Genomic DNA, 22,017 nt, shown 5'->3' on the forward strand with positions numbered 1-22,017 from the left:
ATTCCCTCAATGTTACATCATAACAATTGAAGAACATTCTCCAAGAAACATTCTGAAAATGTTTTCAGGATGTTATTCTTTTTTTATAAAACGTTGCTGTTATGGCAAATATTAACACGGTCATGGTCAACGCCAGATTTATTTCTAGAGCGTTTTTAAAAGAAAAACTTGTTGCATTTGTTTGAAAAGGATGTTTTAAAAAAAATCTGATGTCACCATATTTTCCTTTTGAAAAATAAAAACAAGCACGTAATTCATTATGAGCTGTAAGCAGATATTGCATGTTTGCGGTGGCATGTGTGAGTTCCCAGCTAGAAATGTTTGTTACCATTAGTTGTTATAGGAATTTTTTCAGCGGGACGTTTTATTTTGGTTCCCAGAATTTTTTTCTGAAAGGTAGGATAACGTTCTTTAAAAACATTCTTGAAATGTTTGGTGATAACCTACTTAAGATGTTTTTGATAACATTATTAGAACATTATGCCCTACAGTTCTTAAAACGTTTTCAGCGGGGCGTTTTATTTTGGTTCCCAGAATACTCTTCTGAAAGATAGGATAACGTTCTTTAAGAACATTCTTGAAATGCTTGGTAATAACCTTCTTGAAATGTTTTTGATGACCTTCTTAAGATGTTTTTGATAACCTTCTTAAGATGTGGTTGATAACATTGTTAGAACATTATGCCCTACTATTCTTAAAACGTTTTCAGCGGGAAGTTTTAGTTTGGTTCCCAGAATGTTCTTCTGAAATGTAGGATAACGTTCTCTAAAAACATTCTTAAGATGTATGAGCGCATACATCTTAATAATAAGTGCCGTTCAAATTCTCTACATAATAGGAAAGGAGGTTTCAAACTTCCTTTATAACCTCCTTTAGCTTAGGAACTACTGAACCTCCCTTACCGAAAGGAGAGGAGAAAATGCTGCCCCACAATGCCTTGCAGCCGCAGCATTTGCCATCACAACAGTCGGCCGTTCACGGAAACAACCGATTATGACGGAGAAATTATATCATGAAACTTACGGTGCTTATTAAGCATTTTAAAACGTATGTGGTAAGTTGCCAAAGTGCTTTGTTTTGAAGGTTCATCAGTATTATAATCAAAAAGAGAAATATGAACGTTAGTTTTTACTGAAATGATTAAATAAAGTCAACATTTCACAGAGCTGTGTGGGGTTTGTTCAACTTTTAAAATATGTTTGAATGGTGATATACACAGTGATAGATGTTAAGGACTAACGTTTATAATAAATACATCCCAGCTAGCGGGGAACGTTCTCACAACTTTGGCTAACGTTACCAATTGGTTCTAACAAGGTTTTAAAGGAATGTTTTAATCTGATGTTCAAAGAACCTTTTTAGGATGTTTATTTGTTCAAATAATGTTCCCATAAGGTTTAAGGTTAACTAAGACATAACGTTTTAACTGCAACATTCAGAGGATGTTATTGAGGCCTTTCATGTGATATGTTAACAAAGGTGGAACGTTTTGCCTGCAACATTCTAAGGACGTGTTTTGGACGCTCTTGGGGTAACACATTAAAGATGTTCTTTATAAAACGTTCCCTCAATGTTACATGATAACAAATAAAGAACATTCTCCAAACAACATTCTGAAAATGTTTTCAGGATGTTATTGAGGCCTGAGATGACAGAAAGTGTTTTATAAAATGTTCCTTTAATGTGATATGTCAACAAAGGTGGAATGTTTTGCCTCCAACATTCTAAGGATGTGTTTTGGACGTTGTTGGGGTAACACATTAAATATGTCCTTTTATAGAACATTCTCTCAATGTTACATGATAACCAAAGAAGAACATTTTGGAAGCAACATTTGGATAATGTTTTCAGGAGGTTATTATTTTTTTATAAAATGTTCCTGTGATGCGAAATATTAACAGGGTCATGGTCAACGTCAGATTTATTTGTAGTGCGCTTTAAAAAACAAAGTTTTTGCATTTGTTTGAAAAGGATGTTTTTTTTTTTTTAAATCTGATGTCACCACATTTTTCTTTTTAGAAAAAAACAAGCACGTAATTCATGATATTGCATGTTTGCGTAGGCATGTCTGAGTTCCCAGCTAGACATTTTTGTTTCTAAAAACATTCTGAGAATGTTACGATTCATTGTTCTAGGAATGGTTTCATCGAGAAGTTTTATTTTGGTTCCTAGAATGTACTTCTGAAAGGTAGGATAACGTTCTCTAAAAACATTCTTAAAATGTTTGGTGATAACATTGTTCGAATATTATAGCCTACCCCAAGTGTTTTTGTTGTTTATACACATACGTATCTCTATTGTCATATGGATCGAATAACACTTAGAAAACCAAAGACAGACATATAGAAGAACGGACCGACTATCGCTGCCCGTCCCTGAAACCCCTGTTAGTGTTTGTATGTCTTTCTTTCTACTGTGTGTCTCTCTCTCTGCCTGCTGGTATGCTCTACACGGCTGGGAGCAATCTCCAATCAACCACAGCTGCAACCTGCTCGTCAGCCACACTATGAAAGCCTGCAGCCTGCACTGATTCCCTGCCGGACTGTTGCCGTGAACGGTTTGTTGCGTGCCGCTCTAGCTTTTTACCAGCATATTCTTTGACAACTTTGCCTGCTTTTGCCTCACACTGATTTTTGTGTCTCTCCCAGGAGGAATCCAAGGCCTTCCACACTCCCAAGACCAGCTAGGCCTCTTTACCCACCCTGGAACAACTGTTTCCCACATAACCAACCTCCACTCCCAGATCCCCTTTTCTAATAAACAAATGTTACTTTCACCAGCTGATTCTGTGTCATCCTTTTACATGTGTTCATGGTCAAATTCCAATAGTTAAGTAAACTATCATAATCATCCTAATGAACACAGTGGTCAGTCCACTTACCCAGGAATTTTGAGTTGAACAATTGCAGGAATATTATGTCTTTATGTTCAAATAATGTAAACATATTTTAGTAAATGGTTACCATAGAACATTTGCATAATTTATTTAACATAAACCATGTTATCCTTCTCTAAAATAATACAATTCTGGCAACATAACAAATCTAACTTGCAGCTGAACATGTTTTAAGAACAGTAGGGCATAATGTTCTAACAATGTTATCAAAAACATTTTAAAAATGTTTTTAGAGAACGTTATCCTACCTTTCAGAAGAACATTCTGTGAACCAAAATAAAAGCTTCTGCTGAAAACGTTTTAAGAATAGTAGGGCATAATGTTCTAACAATGTTTTCAAAAACATTTTAAGAAGGTTATCACCAAACATTTTAAGAATGTTTTTAGAGAGCGTTATCCTACCTTTCAGAAGAACATTCTGGGAACCAAACAAAAACTTCCCGCTGAAAACGTTTTAAGAATAGGAGGGCATAATGTTCTAACAAAGTTATCAGCAAACATTTTAAGAATGTTTTTAGAGAACGTTATCCTACCTTTCAGAAGAACGTTCTGGGAACCAAACAAAAACTTCCCGCTGAAAACCTTCCTAGAACAATGACTGTAACATTCTCAGAATGTTTTTAGAACCAAACATTTCTAGCTGGGGAGCTATCTTTTTATTTAGGCTGCAAGTCGACAAACGTGATCAAGTGCTGATGCTTATAATGATCCGATTCATTTGATATTGATTGTCGGCCAATACTGAATCCTGATCCGATTACTATATTTCCCAGATAATACAGCTGCACCGTGTACAATAGCTCTATTTGTTTTTGCCATTGTAATTCACCATAAGCAATTGTTGACTGTAACGTCTATGCCAACCAACTGTAATTTGTAATGTATTATACTTTAACGATCAAGTTCTGGCAACCACAGCAGCCCAAATGTTAACGTAAATGTCAAGTTTTCTTTTTACACTGTACTTATATCTGTACATTTCTTTTCAGTTTGCTTGAAGAAGTGGCTTCAACAGACAGAAATGCAGGCCAGATTGGGAAAGGCTGGAGGCTACATAACGGGAAACATTATGGACATGAACAAGGAAAAACAAAAAACACTTTCTTTGTTGCCTTTTTCTTATCATATATAGTGTTATGGTTTTTGTTACCATTTAAATATTGAATTCTATTTATTACTTTTATTTTAAATCAAATGCACCGGTTTAAGATAATATATTTATTTTTGATGTATAGGTTGATTTGCAGGTTGGTTGTTATTTGTATAGATATTGTATTGTTACTGTGTATTTTATTATATTAACTAGCAATTTATTAAATTAAAATACTTTTATGCTAATGTATGCTGGTCACCTAGAATCCTGGTAAGCTTCCAGCATGGTATATTTAATACTATTATTAAAAACAAGCTGGTGATAGATGGATAAACCAGACATCCTGGTCAGCTGAAGTGTCCAAAACCCCTCTCCAACCAACCATTGCAGCCTAATATATACTGGCTGGTCAATTTACAACAGCCTGACCAGCTACATTGATCTAAGCTGGTTTTTTCAGCAGAGTTATTATTATTTATTTACTATTTATTGAGAATCTATGAATTATAGTCAAATGTATATACCAGTCTCTTTTCTGATACCTGAGCCAAGTGTGCCTGCTACATTACAATGTATTATTATTGATTTACTATTTATTGAGAATCTCTATGAATTAAAGTCAAATGTATACCAGTCTGTGTTCTGTTGCCGCACCCGATCTCCGCCAAATCCAGGATCATCATCCCCATGTTCTCTCCCGTCTGTATCTCTACCGCTACTTGAATACTGTGGCTCAAAATGGTATGGTTCCACCACGTTAGACTGGCCCGCATGATCTGATTCCACCACACCGGCATCCTCTTCAATAAAATCCTCCTCTTCTTGAAAGTGCACCGAGTCTATTGACGACTCACTGTCACTCGATTCTGTCTCCAGAGTCCGACATCAGCCATATAGGTAGTGTATTGTTCAACAAGTGACGTACCTTGACGTGCGTGACGCCACTAACCGGCGAAAGCTGTTTTGTTCGGAGCGGTCGTGTAACATCGGAGGCGAGCATGGAAAGTTGTCATAAATCACGATTTATAAATACAGCCGGAAATTATTTCCCATTAATACTAGTATATATCGTAATAAGAACAGTATTGTCCTTCATTTTGTAAGCTCTTTAAGCTTCAAGTTCGGCAGACATGCTAACCATAACCTGAACGTTTTATTCTGGGAGGGTAGATATATCGTGGTAGAAAGTCTCCCAGCATGCACCCAGGTAAGTGGCGGCCGGCCCATAGGGGCGCTAGGGGCGCCGCCCCCCTCTTGTCACATGTTTGATTGTCATTAAAAATTAAAAATACATTAAAAAATATATTTCCAAAAAATATATATTTTTTATTTTTATTTTTAAAGAACAAGGTAAATATTATATAGTTGGTATCAGTAAAATGTATAATCTACAATAAAATCTCGTTTAAAATTGTTTTACGATGTCTAAAATTCCTGATAAGTCACATGTTTCCTGCCTGGCCGCAGCGTGTATCATTACCCTCTCTCGTCCGGGCGGTACAAAGGAGCCCTTAGCCAGAGCAGCAGCAGCCAACAAGCTGACTGTTGCTATCTGTAAACTATGCCGCCGAAACATAATTTCAGCCAATCAGCGTCGTCAGATCTGATGCTCAAAGGGTGCCCTTTCAGCGCCCTGGCCTGTGTGTCTGTGAGTTGTTTGGACTCGTATCCAAGGTGACGCTACAGTAGTTGTCTGCAGGTGTAGACTCCGGTGCTAGTGGATCGCCGGAGCTGTAGATTAACATTTACATGCTTATTGTAGTTGTAAGGGCAATGCCTGTGGCACCATGGAGCATATGTGTGGGCTGGACCTGTGTTTTACAGGAAAGGAGTGATCAGAGGGTCGAGTTGTCAATTCTTGTTCAGTTTTCATCTTCCTCACCCTCTCAGACTTTGAGTTGCGCGCGCTGCTAAAGAGACGCGCTACCATGGAAACCAAACAATGGTGTAGCTGTATTAAAGTCCGAGTGGAAACAGTCGTGAGTAAATCTGATTTGGTCAGAAATCGGGAGAAATGTGGGAGTCTCCCGCGAAAATCGGGAGGGTTGGCAAGTATGACACACACACACACACACACACACACACACACACACACACACACACACACACACACACACACACACACACACACACACACACACACACACACACACACACACACACACACACACACACACACACACACACACACACACACACACACACACACACACAGTTCGTATTTAGTCTCCTGATTTTAAATGCCCTAGTATGGTTTTGTCACCATTTCCATAGCCCCACCAAAAATATTTTCCACCAGCCGCCACTGAACCAGGAAATCAGTTTAACTGAAGCCAACATTGCTAGTGTTATTCCTCGCACTTTGTGACATAGTTTTCTGATTATTTTTGTTGTTATCCGTGGTTATTTCAATCAGTACTAAGAGAAAATATAAGAATAAGCCATAGAGTGGTGCAGGAATGAACCCAGAAATGTGTTAGCATTTTAGCACTTCTGGACTTCTACGTAGCAATGTCAATGTTCTTTTGACTCAATTATTGGTTAAAACCCCAAAATAATGTCTGTGGTTAAAACAAGGTTACGAGAGTTTGACGTTTTGTTCTACGACATAAAATATGTCGTAGCTTTCATGTGACATTAAAGCAGCAATTGCTAACAAATGAACGTCATCACGACGTACATTAGCCGCCTTTGAAATAGCAGTTTTGACATGATTTCACGTGACAGTGATGTAAGATGTTTATAGTCTAAAGTTAGCTTTTTACTTCTAGCAATTGCATTTATGATTTTATTATTCTAAAAACGATGTTAATATATGGAGATTATCCTGCTGAACAAAATAATGAAGTATCACTTCAAGTCGAGGCAGCCCTAACGATGCTAATTTAGGAGTTGGCCTACAAAAAGATGTCACCACTGCACCACTCTATTGGTGTGTGTAGGTTCGATGAGCAAAGATGGTATCTGTAATGACCCTCTGCTTTCAGAAACTAATAGATTTAACTGGATTACGTGATGTGCTGGGTTGTCAAAAACAATAAGGGTTCATGAACTATAATATATATGCCTATAGTTTTGTGGTAACGTTCACGCCACTAATGACAATAGTGTAGCCATACTGCTGCTGTGAGTTGCTAGCCTATAGACTATATATTATAGTTCATAACAGGTAATGTCAAAGCTATGAACTGCATTGTTGTAGTTTAGCTCCAATATAGGCTATATGTAACATCTAACATTTACAAAAGTCACCTGTAATAGTTACCTTATTTAGGACTAGATGCCGTTTGCATGGTGGAGAGCAGCAAGGTGATGAAGGGACCTTTGAAGGGAGCGCCACTGCAGCGCATGCGCACTTCTTATCTCATAATTATGACTTTTTATCTCATTATTTTGACTTCCTTATCTCATAATTATGACTTTTTATCTCATTATTATGACTTTCTATCTCATAATTATGACTTTTTATCTCATTATTATGACTTTTGATCTCATAATTTCGACTTTCTTATCTCATAGTTATGACTTTTTATCTCATTATTTCGACTTCCTTATCTCATAATTATGACTTTCTATCTCGTAATTATGACTTTTTATCTCATTATTATGACTTTTTATCTCATAATTTCAAGTGGCGGAAATGGGCTTCCATATTTGACCTCTTGCTGCTTGGTTGAAAATGATAGATGAAAAATAACTTTTTAAAAAGAGTCAAACAGCGAGGGACATTATACTGGTGAAAAAAAATTCTACAGATGACTCCCCCCACTCAACGCAATAAGTCCCACCCCACTCAGCAAATCATCTAAAACGAAGGACCCCACCAAGACGACCGTTGAAAACTAGCCATGGATCTGAGAAAAAACAAGTCTGATGTAGCCTACCCTTATTATCACCAGGATAACGGATATGGGCTTAATGACTGGATGTTACAAATCAATCAATCAATCAATTTATATAGCCCAATATCACAAATGTTACATTTGTCTCAGTGGACTTCACAGTTTGTACAGAATATCAGTATGACAATACGACACCCTCTGTCGTTAGACCCTCACATCGTACAAGGAAAAACTTCCAAAGAAAACCCACAGTTTAAAGGGAAAAATAGGAGAAACCTCGGGGAGAGCAACAGAAGAGGGATCCCTCTCCCAGGACGGACAGACGTGCAATAGATGCCGTGTGTAAATTGAAAAGATAATACATTTGCAACATAGGTAGTCCAAATGTTTGGAAATGCATGTGTGTATAATAGGAAGATGAATCCACGAGGATATCCATCCAGGACTTATGATCCAGGACCACAGCCACGACTCAAGATGCAGGACTCGCGATCCATGACACAGGACCGCAGGATCATCCATGACTCCGGATCCCGGCGTATATAGACACCAAAAAGAAAGAAATTTGGGGAAGCTGGGTTAATCGGAACATGAGAGTACAAAGGTATAGACAGAGAGATGGAAGAAGTAAGATGTCCCCCGACAAACTAAGCCTATATCAGCAAAACTAGGGGCTGCAAAAAGGAAGGTCTTAAGCGCACTCTTAAAAACGGATAGGGTGTCTGCCGCCCGAACACAAACTGGAAGCTGATTCCACAAAAGTGGAGCTTGATAAGAAAAGGCTCTGGCTCCCATTGTACTTTTAGAGACTCTAGGAACAACCAACAACCCTGCATTTTTGGAACGCAATGCCCTAGTACAGGGGTCGGCAACCCGCGGCCCACGGGCCGCATGCGGCCCTTTAAGCCCTCTGCTCTGGCTCCCTTGAGCTTAGACAAAAATAAGAAGGAAATAAAATAAAAGTATTTGTAGGACTATTTATATTTTGTTACACGGTTGAAAATGTTTCGTATCTTGTATTTTGAGGTGATACTGTGACACATAAATAAAAAACAAAACGGTTTTAATTAGGTCAACTAAAATATGCGTCACATCCTGCTACGGTCCCGCGCGAGCGCCTTTTCTTGGAGGCGCTCGCGTTGGGACCCCCGGCTCGATGAGCGAACTATGGATAAATCGAAGAAAAGTACCGGAGGAACACAGGATTTAATTCTGTGTGGACAGAGTTATATGCTTTCACAGCAAACGATGCTGGTTTACCGGTATGTTTGACATGTAGAGAGAAGTTGTCAACGGTGCTGCAGCCTTTACGTATCGAGGAACAACACGGGAGAGGAAGACAGCTGACAATCTTCAGTCATAATTCAATGGGGTATGTAATTTATTTCAGAAAACAGTTTGTTATATTCCATGGAATGCTCTTAACGTCCCGATAGCAATGAATATATTAAATGCTTTGACAATAAATACATACAAAAATTAATCTCTGGAAGCCGTAGCGCTGTAAAAAGCGCTAAAATGATTGGATGGCCACCTGCCTGTCAGCCTTCCATCTGTGCACAAATGTATCTCGTGGCCTCATTGATGATGCGCGTTCGTGTGTGTTGGAGGAGGGACTCTGTAAGAAAATCTGAAGGAAGAGGCCTATTTTTTATGGTTGTGTATTTTCAAATTCTAGCGCACTCGAGCTGGTTTCTCCATTCTTACCTACCCTACCTTTAACTCTTTTTAGGGTGCAGCTATATGTTTTATTTATTTCAAAGTGGGCCTATTTTAATAATATATTTTTTTCCTTCAAATGTGCAGAGGACTCCCCAAGTGCTGTGTTTAATTTATTTTAAAGTAGGCCTGTGTATTATTTGTAATTCTCCTTATAAGAGTTCTTTGTTTCTTATTAGAGGTTAATTAGTTAATCTTTAGATAATTTGTTTCGTAGATTCTTCGGGCCAAGTACAATAACTTCAGTTTTGGTCGTGTTTAACATCAAAAAATGTAAGGTCATCCACGTTTTTAAGTCCTTGAGGCAGTCTTGAATTGTATTTAGATGATTAATTTCATCAGGCTTGATTGATAAATATAGTTGAGTATCATCCGCATAACAATGAAAGTTTACAGAATGATTCCTTATAATATTGCCTAACGGAAGCATATATAGTGTGAACAAAATAGGTCCAAGCACTGAGCCCTGTGGCACTCCATGGCTAACTTTGGTTTGCATGGAAGATTCATCGTTGACACGTACAAACTGAGAGCGTTCAGATAGGACCTAAACCAGCCTAAAGCAGTTCCCTGTATGCCAACTAAGTGCTCTAGTCTTTGTAATAGGATATCATGGTCGATTGTATCAAATGCAGCACTAACATCGAGCAAGACAAGAATAGAGACAAGTCCCTTGTCTGAGGCTATTAGAATGTCATTTGTGACTTTAACCAGAGCTGTCTCTGTGCTATGTTGTGTTCTAAAGCCAGACTGAAAATCTTCAAATAAATCATAGTTTTTTAAGTAATCACACAGCTGTTTTGCGACTGCTTTCTCAAGAATATTTGAGAGGAACGGAAGATTAGAAATAGGTCTATAGTTGGCTAAAACCTCTGGATCGAGGTTGTGCTTTTTAAGAAGCGGTTTTATCACTGCTACTTTGAATGATTGTGGAACATAGCCTGATAATAAAGAAATATTCATAATATTTAATAAAGAAGTGCTAATTAATGGAAAAACTTCTTTTAACAGCTTAGTTGGAATCGGGTCTAAGATACACGTTGATGGTTTAGAAGAGATAATCATTGAATTTAATTGTTCAAGGTTTATTGCTGAAAAGCATTCTAGTTTACTATCTAGTGTAATATTAGAACTTACGTTTCCGGGAGCTGTTGATAATACTATACTGGTCAAAGGCAAGAGGTCATTGATTTGGTTTCTAAGAGTAAGAGTTTCTTTATCGTTAAAAAAGCACATAAAATCATTACTACTGAGTGCTATGGGAATAGAAGGCTCAGTCGAGCTGTGGCTCTCTGTCAGCCTGGTTACAGTGCTGAAAAGAAATCTTGCATTATTCTTATTCTCATCTATTAATGAAGAGTAGTAGGCTGCTCTCGCTTTACGCAGTGCTTTCTTATATTCATTCAGAGTAATATGCCAAATTAAACGAGATTTTTCAAGTTTAGTGGAACGCCATATCCTTTCAAGTTGTCTCGACTTTTGCTTTATTTTGCGGGTTTCGGCATTCTGTCATGGAGCTAATCTATGTTGTTTTATTTTCTTCTTTTTCAAAGGAGCAACAGAGTCTAATTTTATAAGCAGCGCATCTGTAGTACTATCAACAACATGATCAATTTGGGGTGGTGTACATTTTGTATAAGTTTCCTCCCTTACATGCAGACATGCTATCGAGTTAAGTCTTGGTGGAATCTCTTCCTTAAATTTGGCTATAGCACTAACAGATAGGTTTCTGCTGCAGGAGCTTTTGGCTAATGCTTTGTAGTCTAGTAACAGTACTTCAAAAGTTACTAAGAAATGGTCGGATAAAGCAGGATTATGCGGTTCGGCTAATAGTTGCTCAATTTCAATACCATAAGTCAGAACAAGGTCGAGAGTGTGATTATAGCAGTGGGTTGGTTTATTTACACTCTGACAGAAACCAACCGAATCTAATATAGAGTTAAATGCAACAATAAGGCTATTTTTATCATCGTCAACATGAATATTAAAGTCCCCTACGATAATTACTTCCGGCCCCCGGAATGCATGTGACTGTGGAGGCTTCGGTCTCTAAATTCACGTGTCTCATAATAGAGCTACCAATAGCCAGAGTTGGCTTCTCAGCGGGTGTCTCGCTGAGTGGGGAATATCTGTTAGATACGTGAACGGGTTGGTGGGGACCTGCGGGTTTCGCGTTATGCCCCTTCTGAACAGTCACCCAATCTCCCTGCTGCTCGGGAGTTGACGGGGGACGGCTAAGAGGAGCTACCTTTTGCCGGTCCGCACCGGCTAACATGGGCTTTACTGTGGCTGAGTTACTTTCTAAGATGCGGAGCCGGGCTTCTATGGCTATGATTCCCGCTTCCAACCTAACAACTATACTACATTTAACACATGTATCGGTACCAGTAAAGGAGGTAGGGAAGTAACCAAACATGAGACAGTTAGAGCAGGAAATAGCACCCGAGGGTGGGGAAAGAGCCATGGCTAGCTATCAAGCTAAAGTAGCTACCGTTAGCAAACCCGAAAAGAGTGTAGGCAACTGTGGAGTTACAGTCGCTAAGAGAAGGAGAGTTGTGAGTGCTTAAGCTGTAGTAATGTGTGATTACAACGTCAGGCAGTTGCCGTGATCAAGAGTTTTAAAACGATTGATTAAGTTAAGATAATAAGCTATCAGCAACAGAACAGGCACACGGGATACCCGGAGATGACAACAACAACAACCGGAAGTTACAACATGCTTACCGCAATAGTGGTCCGTGTAGAAACAAAATGTGAATGAAGTTGTTTTCAAAAACCGATTCAATCCGTGTATCTACCGTCCAATTGTTTATCTTTATTAAACACGTAAACGGAAGAGCGGATGTAGGGGAGAGGATGTTCCCGATGAAGAGCTCTCCTCTATATCATATCCATGTAAGGTCTTTAGGACAAAAGAGGACTATGATAACATGACATATGAAGAATATCTTTCTTTAAAAGATGGTATTATAGATAACCTCTATAGAAACAATATATCTCATACCACTCGCCAAGATCGCAAACGACATTTAGCAGAAAAGAAAAAGCAAAAGTAAAGAAAACCGAAGAAAAATGAAAAGGAGAAGAAAAATGAAAAGCAAAATGAAAAGGAGAAGAAAAATGAAAAGCAAACGCAGAATGCGAATGAAAAGAAAAGGGACCATAGGATGGAAAACGAAAAAGACAAAAAGAAGGAAGGTGAAAAGAAAAAGGAACAAAGTGCAGAAATGTCAACTAACTATAGAGGATGGTGTTGTGGAGCCATTACCGGATCATAATAATCTTATAGATCATCTACCGCTAACCGACTGCTGCGAATGTGTTGAACAAATACCAAAAGCAATGGCAGAGCTTTGCTTCAATATAATGAGAGAAAAAGCACGATACTACGGAATTGCCCAAATTGGTGACAGTTCCAGAGCATGTATAGCATGTCTTTTAGACTGTTGTAGGATCTCTATTCTAGTATCGGTTGTCATTACATCGAAGGATATGCCAAAACGTGTGACGACATAGACAAAGCTTTTGAAGACAATTATATGGTACCTGTCCTTACAGCTAAACAAATCCTATGCCAGATATTTAACAGACCACAAGAAGCACAAGAAGCCCCAGAAAGGATTACATTCAGAGCTGATAATGGTGAAACCGAAGAAGAAGCAAAGCAGATTATAATCGTTGCGGGCGAAAGGATAGAGAATTTGCAAGTTATGTTAATGCATTTATCTGATATAAAAAATGCATTCGTATACTTCCAAGAGACCCCTAAACATCTACTTGGGCAATGTGAATTGAACGATAAACCGAACACTGTAAATGAAACACGGAGAGAAGCAGCAGTGCAAATCGTTAAGTCTATTACCTTGTATGCACCACGACATTAACTTGGTAAAATGTAATATGTTTTTCTGAAAATGTGTTGAATGTTTTGTTTTCAATTAAACAACCATAACACATGAAAAATGTGTTCATTTTTGCTTTCATATATAGTAATAGTATTGTAAACGAAACATTTAAAGTGGTCCTGGAATCTTCATTTTCCGAAACATTCTGTAACATTACTGAAGAAATGAAACAAACACCAAAAGTGTATCATGTGCACATCAGTATTTTAAAAAGTCGATGGGAGACTGATACAATTTGACTTTTTTAAATTAATCCTGGCAGGTTTATGTAAAGTATAAGTGTCTTGTTCAGATAAGAAATCTTTAACTGCAGACACTTATACTTTACATAAACCTGCCAGGATTAATTTAGTCAAAACAGGGTGTTTGTACATTGCCCCCCTGTATCTTTGTTTCATTTAAAAAAAGTCAAATTGTATCAGTCTCAAATCAACTTTTTTTAAAACTGATGTGTTTACTCAAAAAGCATACTAGTACACAAGCCTTTTTTTGTGTGTTTTGTGTGTTTTCTGTGTTTTAGTTTTTTCAGTACTTATGTGTTTCAGTGTTTAATTGTTTCTGTTTTTCAGTGTTTCGGTGTTTCTGTGTGTCGGTGTTTCAGTGTGTTTTTGTGTTTCTGTGTGTTTGTGTTTCTGTGTTTCCGTGTTTCCGTGTTTCTGTCGTTCTGTGTCTCTGTGTTTCGGTGTTTCTGTGTGTCGGTGTTTCAGTGTTTCTGTGTTTTCAGTGTTTCAGTGTTTCAGTGTTTTCTGTGTTTCTGTGTTTCAGTGTTTCAGTGGTTTCAGTGTTTCTGTGTTTCTGTGTTTCAGTTTTTGTGTGTCTGTGTTTCCGTGTTTCTGTGTTTCTGTGGGGGTATAATACGCACGTTTCAATACACATTTATCATACATATTCCCTGTTAACCTCCCCTTGTTATAATGAAGACAACAGTGCATGTGAAGGACTGTAATACACATGTATCAGACACACGTTTTTTTTTTTTTAAATGTCCTATTTGTACTTTTTTTTTTTTCACACACGAAATCAATAGTTATACTGATTGTAACACCCCCCGGGACCATCTCCAGCTTAGAATTCCTCAGATTATGGGAAATATCATGATGGAGTTTTTTCACTTTAGTCAAAATATTCATGTGTATGCTGTTTTTGATAGAAAGATGCATTACGTCTACAAACAGAGCATACAATGAGAGCACATGATAAACTTTTGGTGTTTGTTTCATTTCTTCGGTAATGTTACAGAATTTTTCGGAAAATGAAGATTCCAGGACCACTTTAAATGTTTTGTTTACAATACTATTACTATATATGAAAGCAAATATAAACACATTTTTCATGTGTTATGGTTGTTGATTGAATTGAAAACACAACATTCAACACATTTTCCGAAAAACATATTACATTTGACCAAGTTAATGTCGTAGTGCATACAAGGTAATAGACTTAACGATTTGCACTGCTGCTTCTCTCCACGTTTCATTTACAGTGATCGGTTTATCGTTCAATTCACATTGCCCAAGTAGATGTTTAGGGGTCTCTTGGAAGTATACGAATGCATTTTTTATATCAGATAAATGCATTAACATCACTTGCAAATTAACTTTAGACCCTACTGCCCTAGACGCATGCCCTCAATAGGGAAGTCACGCTTTGGGAAGAGGTGTTTCATTTCACAGATCCACCTTGATTGTTGTTGTGATGGCTGAAGGAAGAGGGACGGGGGAGGAAAATTCAGAGGATGAAGAAGCAGAAAAATAACTTGTTTGGAAAACGGACAGCACGTCAATTTCAAGAAAGATGACACCGTGTTTATGCATGACATGCAAAATATCTTGAAGCCCTTGTGACGGCCCCAGAGCCTGTTTACAGGTGTGTTGCAGGTCCTGCGATGGGGGTGGAGCTGAAGAGGCCAATCAGCCTGATCTGGGACACCTGGCCGGAGCCGAGGTGCTATTTGAGCCCAGCTACCCGGAGTCACACGTCGGTCCTGACTCTCTCCAAGCCGGCTGCAGAGGGACTCGCTGTGATCCTCTCCCCTCGTCCATTCTCTCTGTGTTTTGTGGAACAACCACAATAAATGTGCCGTGGCTTTTGGAAACTTGTGAATGTCTCTTATTCTGGTCCGTTGTGGCCTACGAGCCAGTCATAATACCCTACAAAAAAAAAGAAAGTACAAGTATATTGTGTTGAAAATATCGCAAAAAGTCGTAATATTGTATAATGTATTAGTTGCATGTTGTATTTTGCTAAAAATCACTATGTAGTTTTTCAAAAATATAATGGAAAAAGGAGAGAAAAACTCAAACTAAATATCACAGTATGTTGAAAAATATGAAAAAAGTAATGTGTTAAAATAACATAAAAGAAATCAAAGTAAAGCATCTAAAAAACACATTAAAAAAAGTAATGTTAGTCAAGTCAAGTTATCAAGACTGCATTGTTTCATCGAAACAGTGGTAAAATCACAAACTTGCCTTTTAGGGAAACAGTCTTTAAGAAAAAATCTAATCAAACAATGTACTTCATTTTCTAGTTTTAAGGTTTTGCATACCTCAACGTGTGTCTAAAAGTATCTTGGCAAGAGAAAAAAGCCAAAATCTGCCTAGGCCATTAAAAGAAACCGAATTCCTTACAAATGAATGAATATTTTACCAAGTTATAAAGCTTTGCATCCATTAAAGTGTAACTATAAGTATCTTTGTAGGAGAAAAGAGAAAAAAGCATTGACGTCAACAAAACTGGATTGTTCCACTGAAATAGCGTTAAAATCCCAAAGTACCTTTAAAGAAAATGTATTCAGACAAAGTATTTTATTTTCAAAAACGTTTAAGGTTTTGCATACATAAAAAGTGTATCCTACAGTTCCTTTGTGAGAGAATTACACACAAATCTGCCGAGTGTCAGTAAAAAGTGTTAAAATCACAAACTTGCCTTTTAGAGAAACAGTCTTTAAGAAATATTTGTAATCAGACAATGTACTTCATGTTCTAGATTTAAGGTTGTGCATACCTCAAAGTGTGTCTAAAAGTATCTTGGCAAGAGAAAAAAGCCAAAATCTGCCTAGGCCATTAAAGAAACCGAATTCCTTAGTTGTGTTGGGGGTTAGCATCAGACAAGTTGAAGGGGCCCAGCTAGACATTTTTGGTTCTAAAAACATTCTGAGAATGTTACAGTCATTGTTCTAGGAAGGCTTTTAGCGGGAAGTTTTTGTTTGGTTCCCAGAACGTTCTTCTGAAAGGTAGGATAACGTTCTCTTAAAACATTCTTAAAATGTTTGGTGATAACAGTGTTAGAACATTATGCCCTCCTATTCTTAAAACGTTTTCAGCGGGAAGTTTTTGTTTGGTTCCCAGAACGTTCTTCTGAAAGGTAGGATAACGTTCTCTAAAAACATTCTTAAAATGTTTGGTGATAACCTTCTTCAAAAGTTTTTGATAACATTGTTAGAACATTATGCCCTACTATTCTTAAAACGTTTTCAGCAGAAGCTTTTATTTTGGTTCTCAGAATGCTCTTCTGAAAGGTAGGATAACGTTCTCTAAAAACATTCTTAAAATGTTTTTGATAACATTGTTAGAACATTATGCCCTACTGTTCTTAAAACGTTTTCAGCAGAAGCTTTTATTTTTGGTTCCCAGAATGTTCTTCTGAAAGGTAGGATAACGTTCTCTAAAAACATTCTTAAAATGTTTTGCTAACATTGTTAGAACATTATGCCCTACTGTTCTTAAAACATTTTCAGCTGCAAGCTAGATTTTTTATGTTTCCAGAATGTTATTATTTTAGAGAAGGATAACATGGTCTATGTTACAAAAAGTATGCAAATGTTCTGTGGTAACAATTTACTAAAATATTTTTACATTATTTGAACATAAAGACATAATATTCCTGTAATTGTTCAACTCAAAATTCCTGGGTAAGTGGACTGACCACTGTGGTCATTAGGAAGATTATGATAGTATACTTAACTATTGGAATTTGACTATTAACACATGTAAAAGGATGACATGGAATCAGCTGGTGAAAGTAACATTTGTTTATTAGAAAAGGGGAGCTGGGAGTGGAGGTTGGTTATGGTGGCAGTGGGAAACAGTTGTTCCAGGGTGGGTAGAGAGGCCTGGCTGGTCTCGGGAGTGTAGACGGCCTTGGATTCCTCCTGGGAGAGACACAACAATGAGTCTGAGGCAAAAGCAGGCAAAGTTGTCAAAGAATATGCTGGTAAAAAGGTAGAGCGGCACGCAAAAAAACGTTCACGGCAACAATCCGGCAGGGAATGAGTGCAGGCTGCAGGTTTTCATAGTGTGGCTGATGAGCAGGTTGCAGGTGTGGTTGATTGGAGATTGCTCACAGCCGTGTAGAGCAGACCAGCAGGCAGGTGGGGGGGGGGGGCACTAACCCACTAACAGGGGTTTCAGGGACGGGCAGTGATAGCTGGTCCATTCTTCTATATGTCTGTCTTTGGTTTTCTAAGTGTTATTCGATCCATATGACAATATATGCATAAACAACAAAAACACTTGTGGTATAATGGTCGAACAATGTTATCACCAAACATTTTAAGAATGTTTTTAGAGAACGTTATCCTACCTTTCAGAAGTACATTCTAGGAACCAAAATAAAACTTCTCGATGAAACCATTCCTAGAACAATGAATGGTAACATTCTCAGAATGTTTTTAGAACCAACAATGTCTAGCTCGGAACTCAGACATGCCTACGCAAACATGCAATATCATGAATTACGTGCTTGTTTTTTTCTAAAAACGAAAATGTGGTGACATCAGATTTCTTTTAAACATCCTTTTCAAACAAATGCAGCAAGTTTGTTTTTTAAAGCGCACTACAAATAAATCTGACGTTGACCATGACCCTGTTAATATTTCACATCACAGGAACATTTTATAAAAAAAAAAATAACCTCCTGAAAACATTATCCAAATGTTGCTTTCAAAATGTTCTTCTTTGGTTATCATGTAACATTGAGGGAATGTTTTATAAAAGAACATCTGTAATGTGTTACCTCAACAACGTCCAAAACACATCCTCAGTATGTCTTAGTTAACCTTAAACCTCAGAGGAACATTATTTGAAATATTAAACATCCTCAGAAGGTTATTTGAACATCAGATTGTTTCTTTAAAACATTATTAGGACCTCTAGGTAATGTTAGCCAAAGTTGTGAGAACATTCTCTGCTAGCTGGGCACTAGGATTATTTTTGATAATTTACTTCACTATTGGAATTTGACTATTAACACATGTAAAAGGATGATAATACATCAATCTTAAAAAGTATTCAACATAATCACTTTTTTTCATTCATTTATTCATTGTGCAAACTCAGCAATTTCAGTTAGCATAATATTAACATGACGCAGTTGAAAGCATCATTACAATGTTCAGTGCATGATAAACATAAAAACAAATGCTGCCTCACAAACGTTTCAAAGGAAAAACAAAAAATGTTCATCGTTGATCTATTCAGATGACGGACTGTGACAACAGCTCGGAGCTCCCCTCAGGTGCTGCTGCAATTTCCTCTGGCAGATGGACGGATGATCCACCTTCAACCTGCATTATGAAAAAATGTAAATTCAAATGAGAATCATTTCTGATTTAACAGAAGTTTTTTTTTTTTTTAAACAGCGGAAACTGTTTATACGCAGCCCTCACAAACCACAAACAGCCAGATAGCATATCTAACAGTTATAAACTATATACGAGACACAACCTTTATAGTCAGAAAAGAAGTGTGCTTTCTTTCTGATATTTTAGAAATAGGATATTATGAATACTTTGGGCCTACATACTTTAGTGCGATTATAAGTGCATGTGAGTGAATATTGGCATGCAAATTCATTTTTATACGTCCTATTCATTGTCTTAATGCGCTCATATGGCCATTATGCAAATGCACCAACTCGGCTGCTGGAGGAGAGTATCAACGTTAATCGGCGATATTCCTGGCGACTAAATGTGGCTTTTGACATGAAAAAATACAAAAATAAACCTATTTGGTTTTCTAAATGTTATTATATCAATATGACAATAGAGACATGTGCATAATAGATATGTATGAGATTTAACATCGTTATCAAACAAATGCTTAACACTGACCTGAGTCCCTCTGTGGGGAGCATATTTTAATGTGTCTGCCACACAGTCTTCCACAGTCTTAATTTGTATGTTGGGGTGGTTCTTGCTACAGGCCTCTAAAGATAAAGAAAGACAACACATTTTTTTGGAAAAGGCAACATTTTCTGAAGAAAATGTGTGTGCTTGCTTCAGCTTGAAAAGTTGAACGTATTTAAAGCAGTACTTGATGTAACTGAAGAAAGACTTTAAGTTATTGAGGGAGTAGTTAAAGTTTGCGGAAGCAATCATTTGAAATACTTGAAGCAGCAGTGGAAATACCTCAAGCAGTAGCTGTATATAAAGCAATGCTTGAAGTAGCTGATTAATATAATTATTTCAATTAATTAGTAGTTGTAGCGCAGTAGTTTGAATATTTGAAGATCAACACACATATCTCTTAAAGTTCTATAATAACAATAAGATCTTTGTTGGGTCAAAAGATTGTTGTGAGATCACTAGAAACATTAAAAACAAACTTACGGACTATGACCGGATACATAGCCAGGTCCTCAAACTTCTTCTTCCCCTTGCGACCCTTTAAACTGTAGTTGGCCCACAGGCCATTTGTCCCAATTCGTCTCATAATCCTCCTCACTGTGTCACCTGGAGTTTTACCTCCCAAGATACAAAGAAAATGTATCTGAAAAGAGAAACAATACAGAAAATGTATGATCTTATAGGATAAGGCTCATATTACAGTGATTTTCTGTTCCCTCCGTGTTCCTTTTGTTCAACTAAGAGAAGGTCAAATTAATCTGTAGTATTTTCTAACATCTTGTCCTAACAGCAAATGTAGTGAGCGTGTTAACCAAAATAACTGAATGCGTCCATTATAATCAATGAGGTTGTCTGGACAGGTTGCAGGCGTGGCAATTAATGTGACATCTTTCTCCGAAGCATCAGTGGATACTTGGAATTGTGTTGCTGTGTCGTCTCTTCCCTATTACTCACCAATTTTGGCTATTTCCCAAATCATAATAAAAAACAACCCCCCAGCAGCTTGCAATTCCATGCAGCCAGGACACGTGGATGCAATTGGGACAAGGTGTACAATAAGAATCAGGCCAGTAGTTGTATACCCAGACGAGTAACACATAACTTGAAATCGAGTTAGCTGACACTTATGTCGTGTCACATTAATTACACAAACACAAATACACGCAGACCAGTCACTGACACCATTTCACACACACACACACACACACACACACACACACACACACACACACACACACACACACACACACACACACACACACACACACACACACACACACACACACACACACACACACACACACACACACACACACATCTTTTTCACATACCACTTTCTTTCTGTAATCTGCATCCCTTAGCTTTTCAGCCTCTTCGAGTTCTGCTGGAGTCTTTAGTGGCCTGGTGAGCCCTTCCATCACTGGGTTATCAGACCCCATGTCTTTTTCAACATGGACTGAATGGTCTCCAGAGATTTCTCAATCTTGTCCAGCCTCATAAAGATGGCCCTCACATATGCTGGTGTGCTAGATTCATCTAAAACACAAAAATAAATTTGAGCAGTTGTCCTATGGCCTTGTTTTATTCCAAGAACTTAGCAAAGTGTGTTGTGCTGAGAAGCATTGTGTGACATCAAGTCTTTAATATCTGTAAAACTGTTAACTATGACAGATATACTGGAAGGGAAATTGGGTTTAACGGGAGGTATAGACGTGAATTGTCTGCATAACATCGAAAAGAGATGCCATCTCTATGAAAATGTGATTATTGCAAATAATTGGCTAGCTCATGCAGTGGCCGTGAATCCAACTTACTTTGAGTGCTTTGAGTTATATTTGGATCACTGGTGATGGAGGGACCTACATTTGTGCAAAACAAACAAGTTAAATTGTATACAATCGGATCATGGCAAGTTGCTTAGTGACTACAGGCATACCCTGGCCACTGCTCTGTAACACAGCCCTGGATGGGGTTGCATCCAAACTTATATGAGTCATAGCGGTGAATTCAATTTTTTCTCTTGATTTAGTTGTAAAACATTGTCTTACATTTAATGAGTGTCCTTTCCAGGCAAAGAACACACCATCAGGTCCTTCAGTAGCTTCAAAACCATAATCAATATATGATTCATCATACTTCCTGTGCGGTGCCTTTTTTGTTTTTGGAATATAATCCCTGTAGCTGCTCTAGGTTTTTAAAATGTTGTTGACAGGTAGCTATATATGAGCCTTTTTGAGAAATGCCACACCTTCTACCATCCCTCCTTACCGAAGGGGCAAAAGGGGGCATCCCCCTACAACTTGATCTTGCGGTATAGACTATTTCTGTGTGAGCTATGGACTAGGGTCATGTTTTTCAGGTCAAACCATTTTTAACGCATTCTTCTTTAGTGTAGGTACTTTATTCCATTAATATGATAATCACAAGCAGAATGT

The 22,017-nt window shown here is 37.8% G+C and overlaps 1 protein-coding gene across 1 annotated transcript; it reads right to left on the reverse strand.

Annotated features, from left to right (window-relative positions):
- Window positions 1-18,931: 18,931 nt before the first annotated feature.
- LOC307016172 (uncharacterized protein) lies at window positions 18,932-21,552 on the reverse strand (the record flags this gene model as incomplete). Its single annotated transcript, XM_079645208.1, has 5 exons — window positions 21,397-21,552; window positions 20,914-21,118; window positions 20,066-20,225; window positions 19,568-19,662; window positions 18,932-19,021 (listed from the first exon to the last, which is right to left on the reverse strand). Exons 2-5 carry the CDS (start codon window positions 21,019-21,021, stop codon window positions 18,932-18,934), a joined length of 453 nt encoding a protein of 150 aa, XP_079501334.1. The 5' UTR covers window positions 21,022-21,118; window positions 21,397-21,552.
- Between the last annotated feature and the right edge of the window lie 465 nt (window positions 21,553-22,017).

The sequence above is a fragment of the Notothenia rossii genome (genome assembly GCF_949606895.1).
Source record: "Notothenia rossii genome assembly, chromosome: 8".
NCBI classification, from domain to species: Eukaryota; Metazoa; Chordata; class Actinopteri; order Perciformes; family Nototheniidae; genus Notothenia; species Notothenia rossii.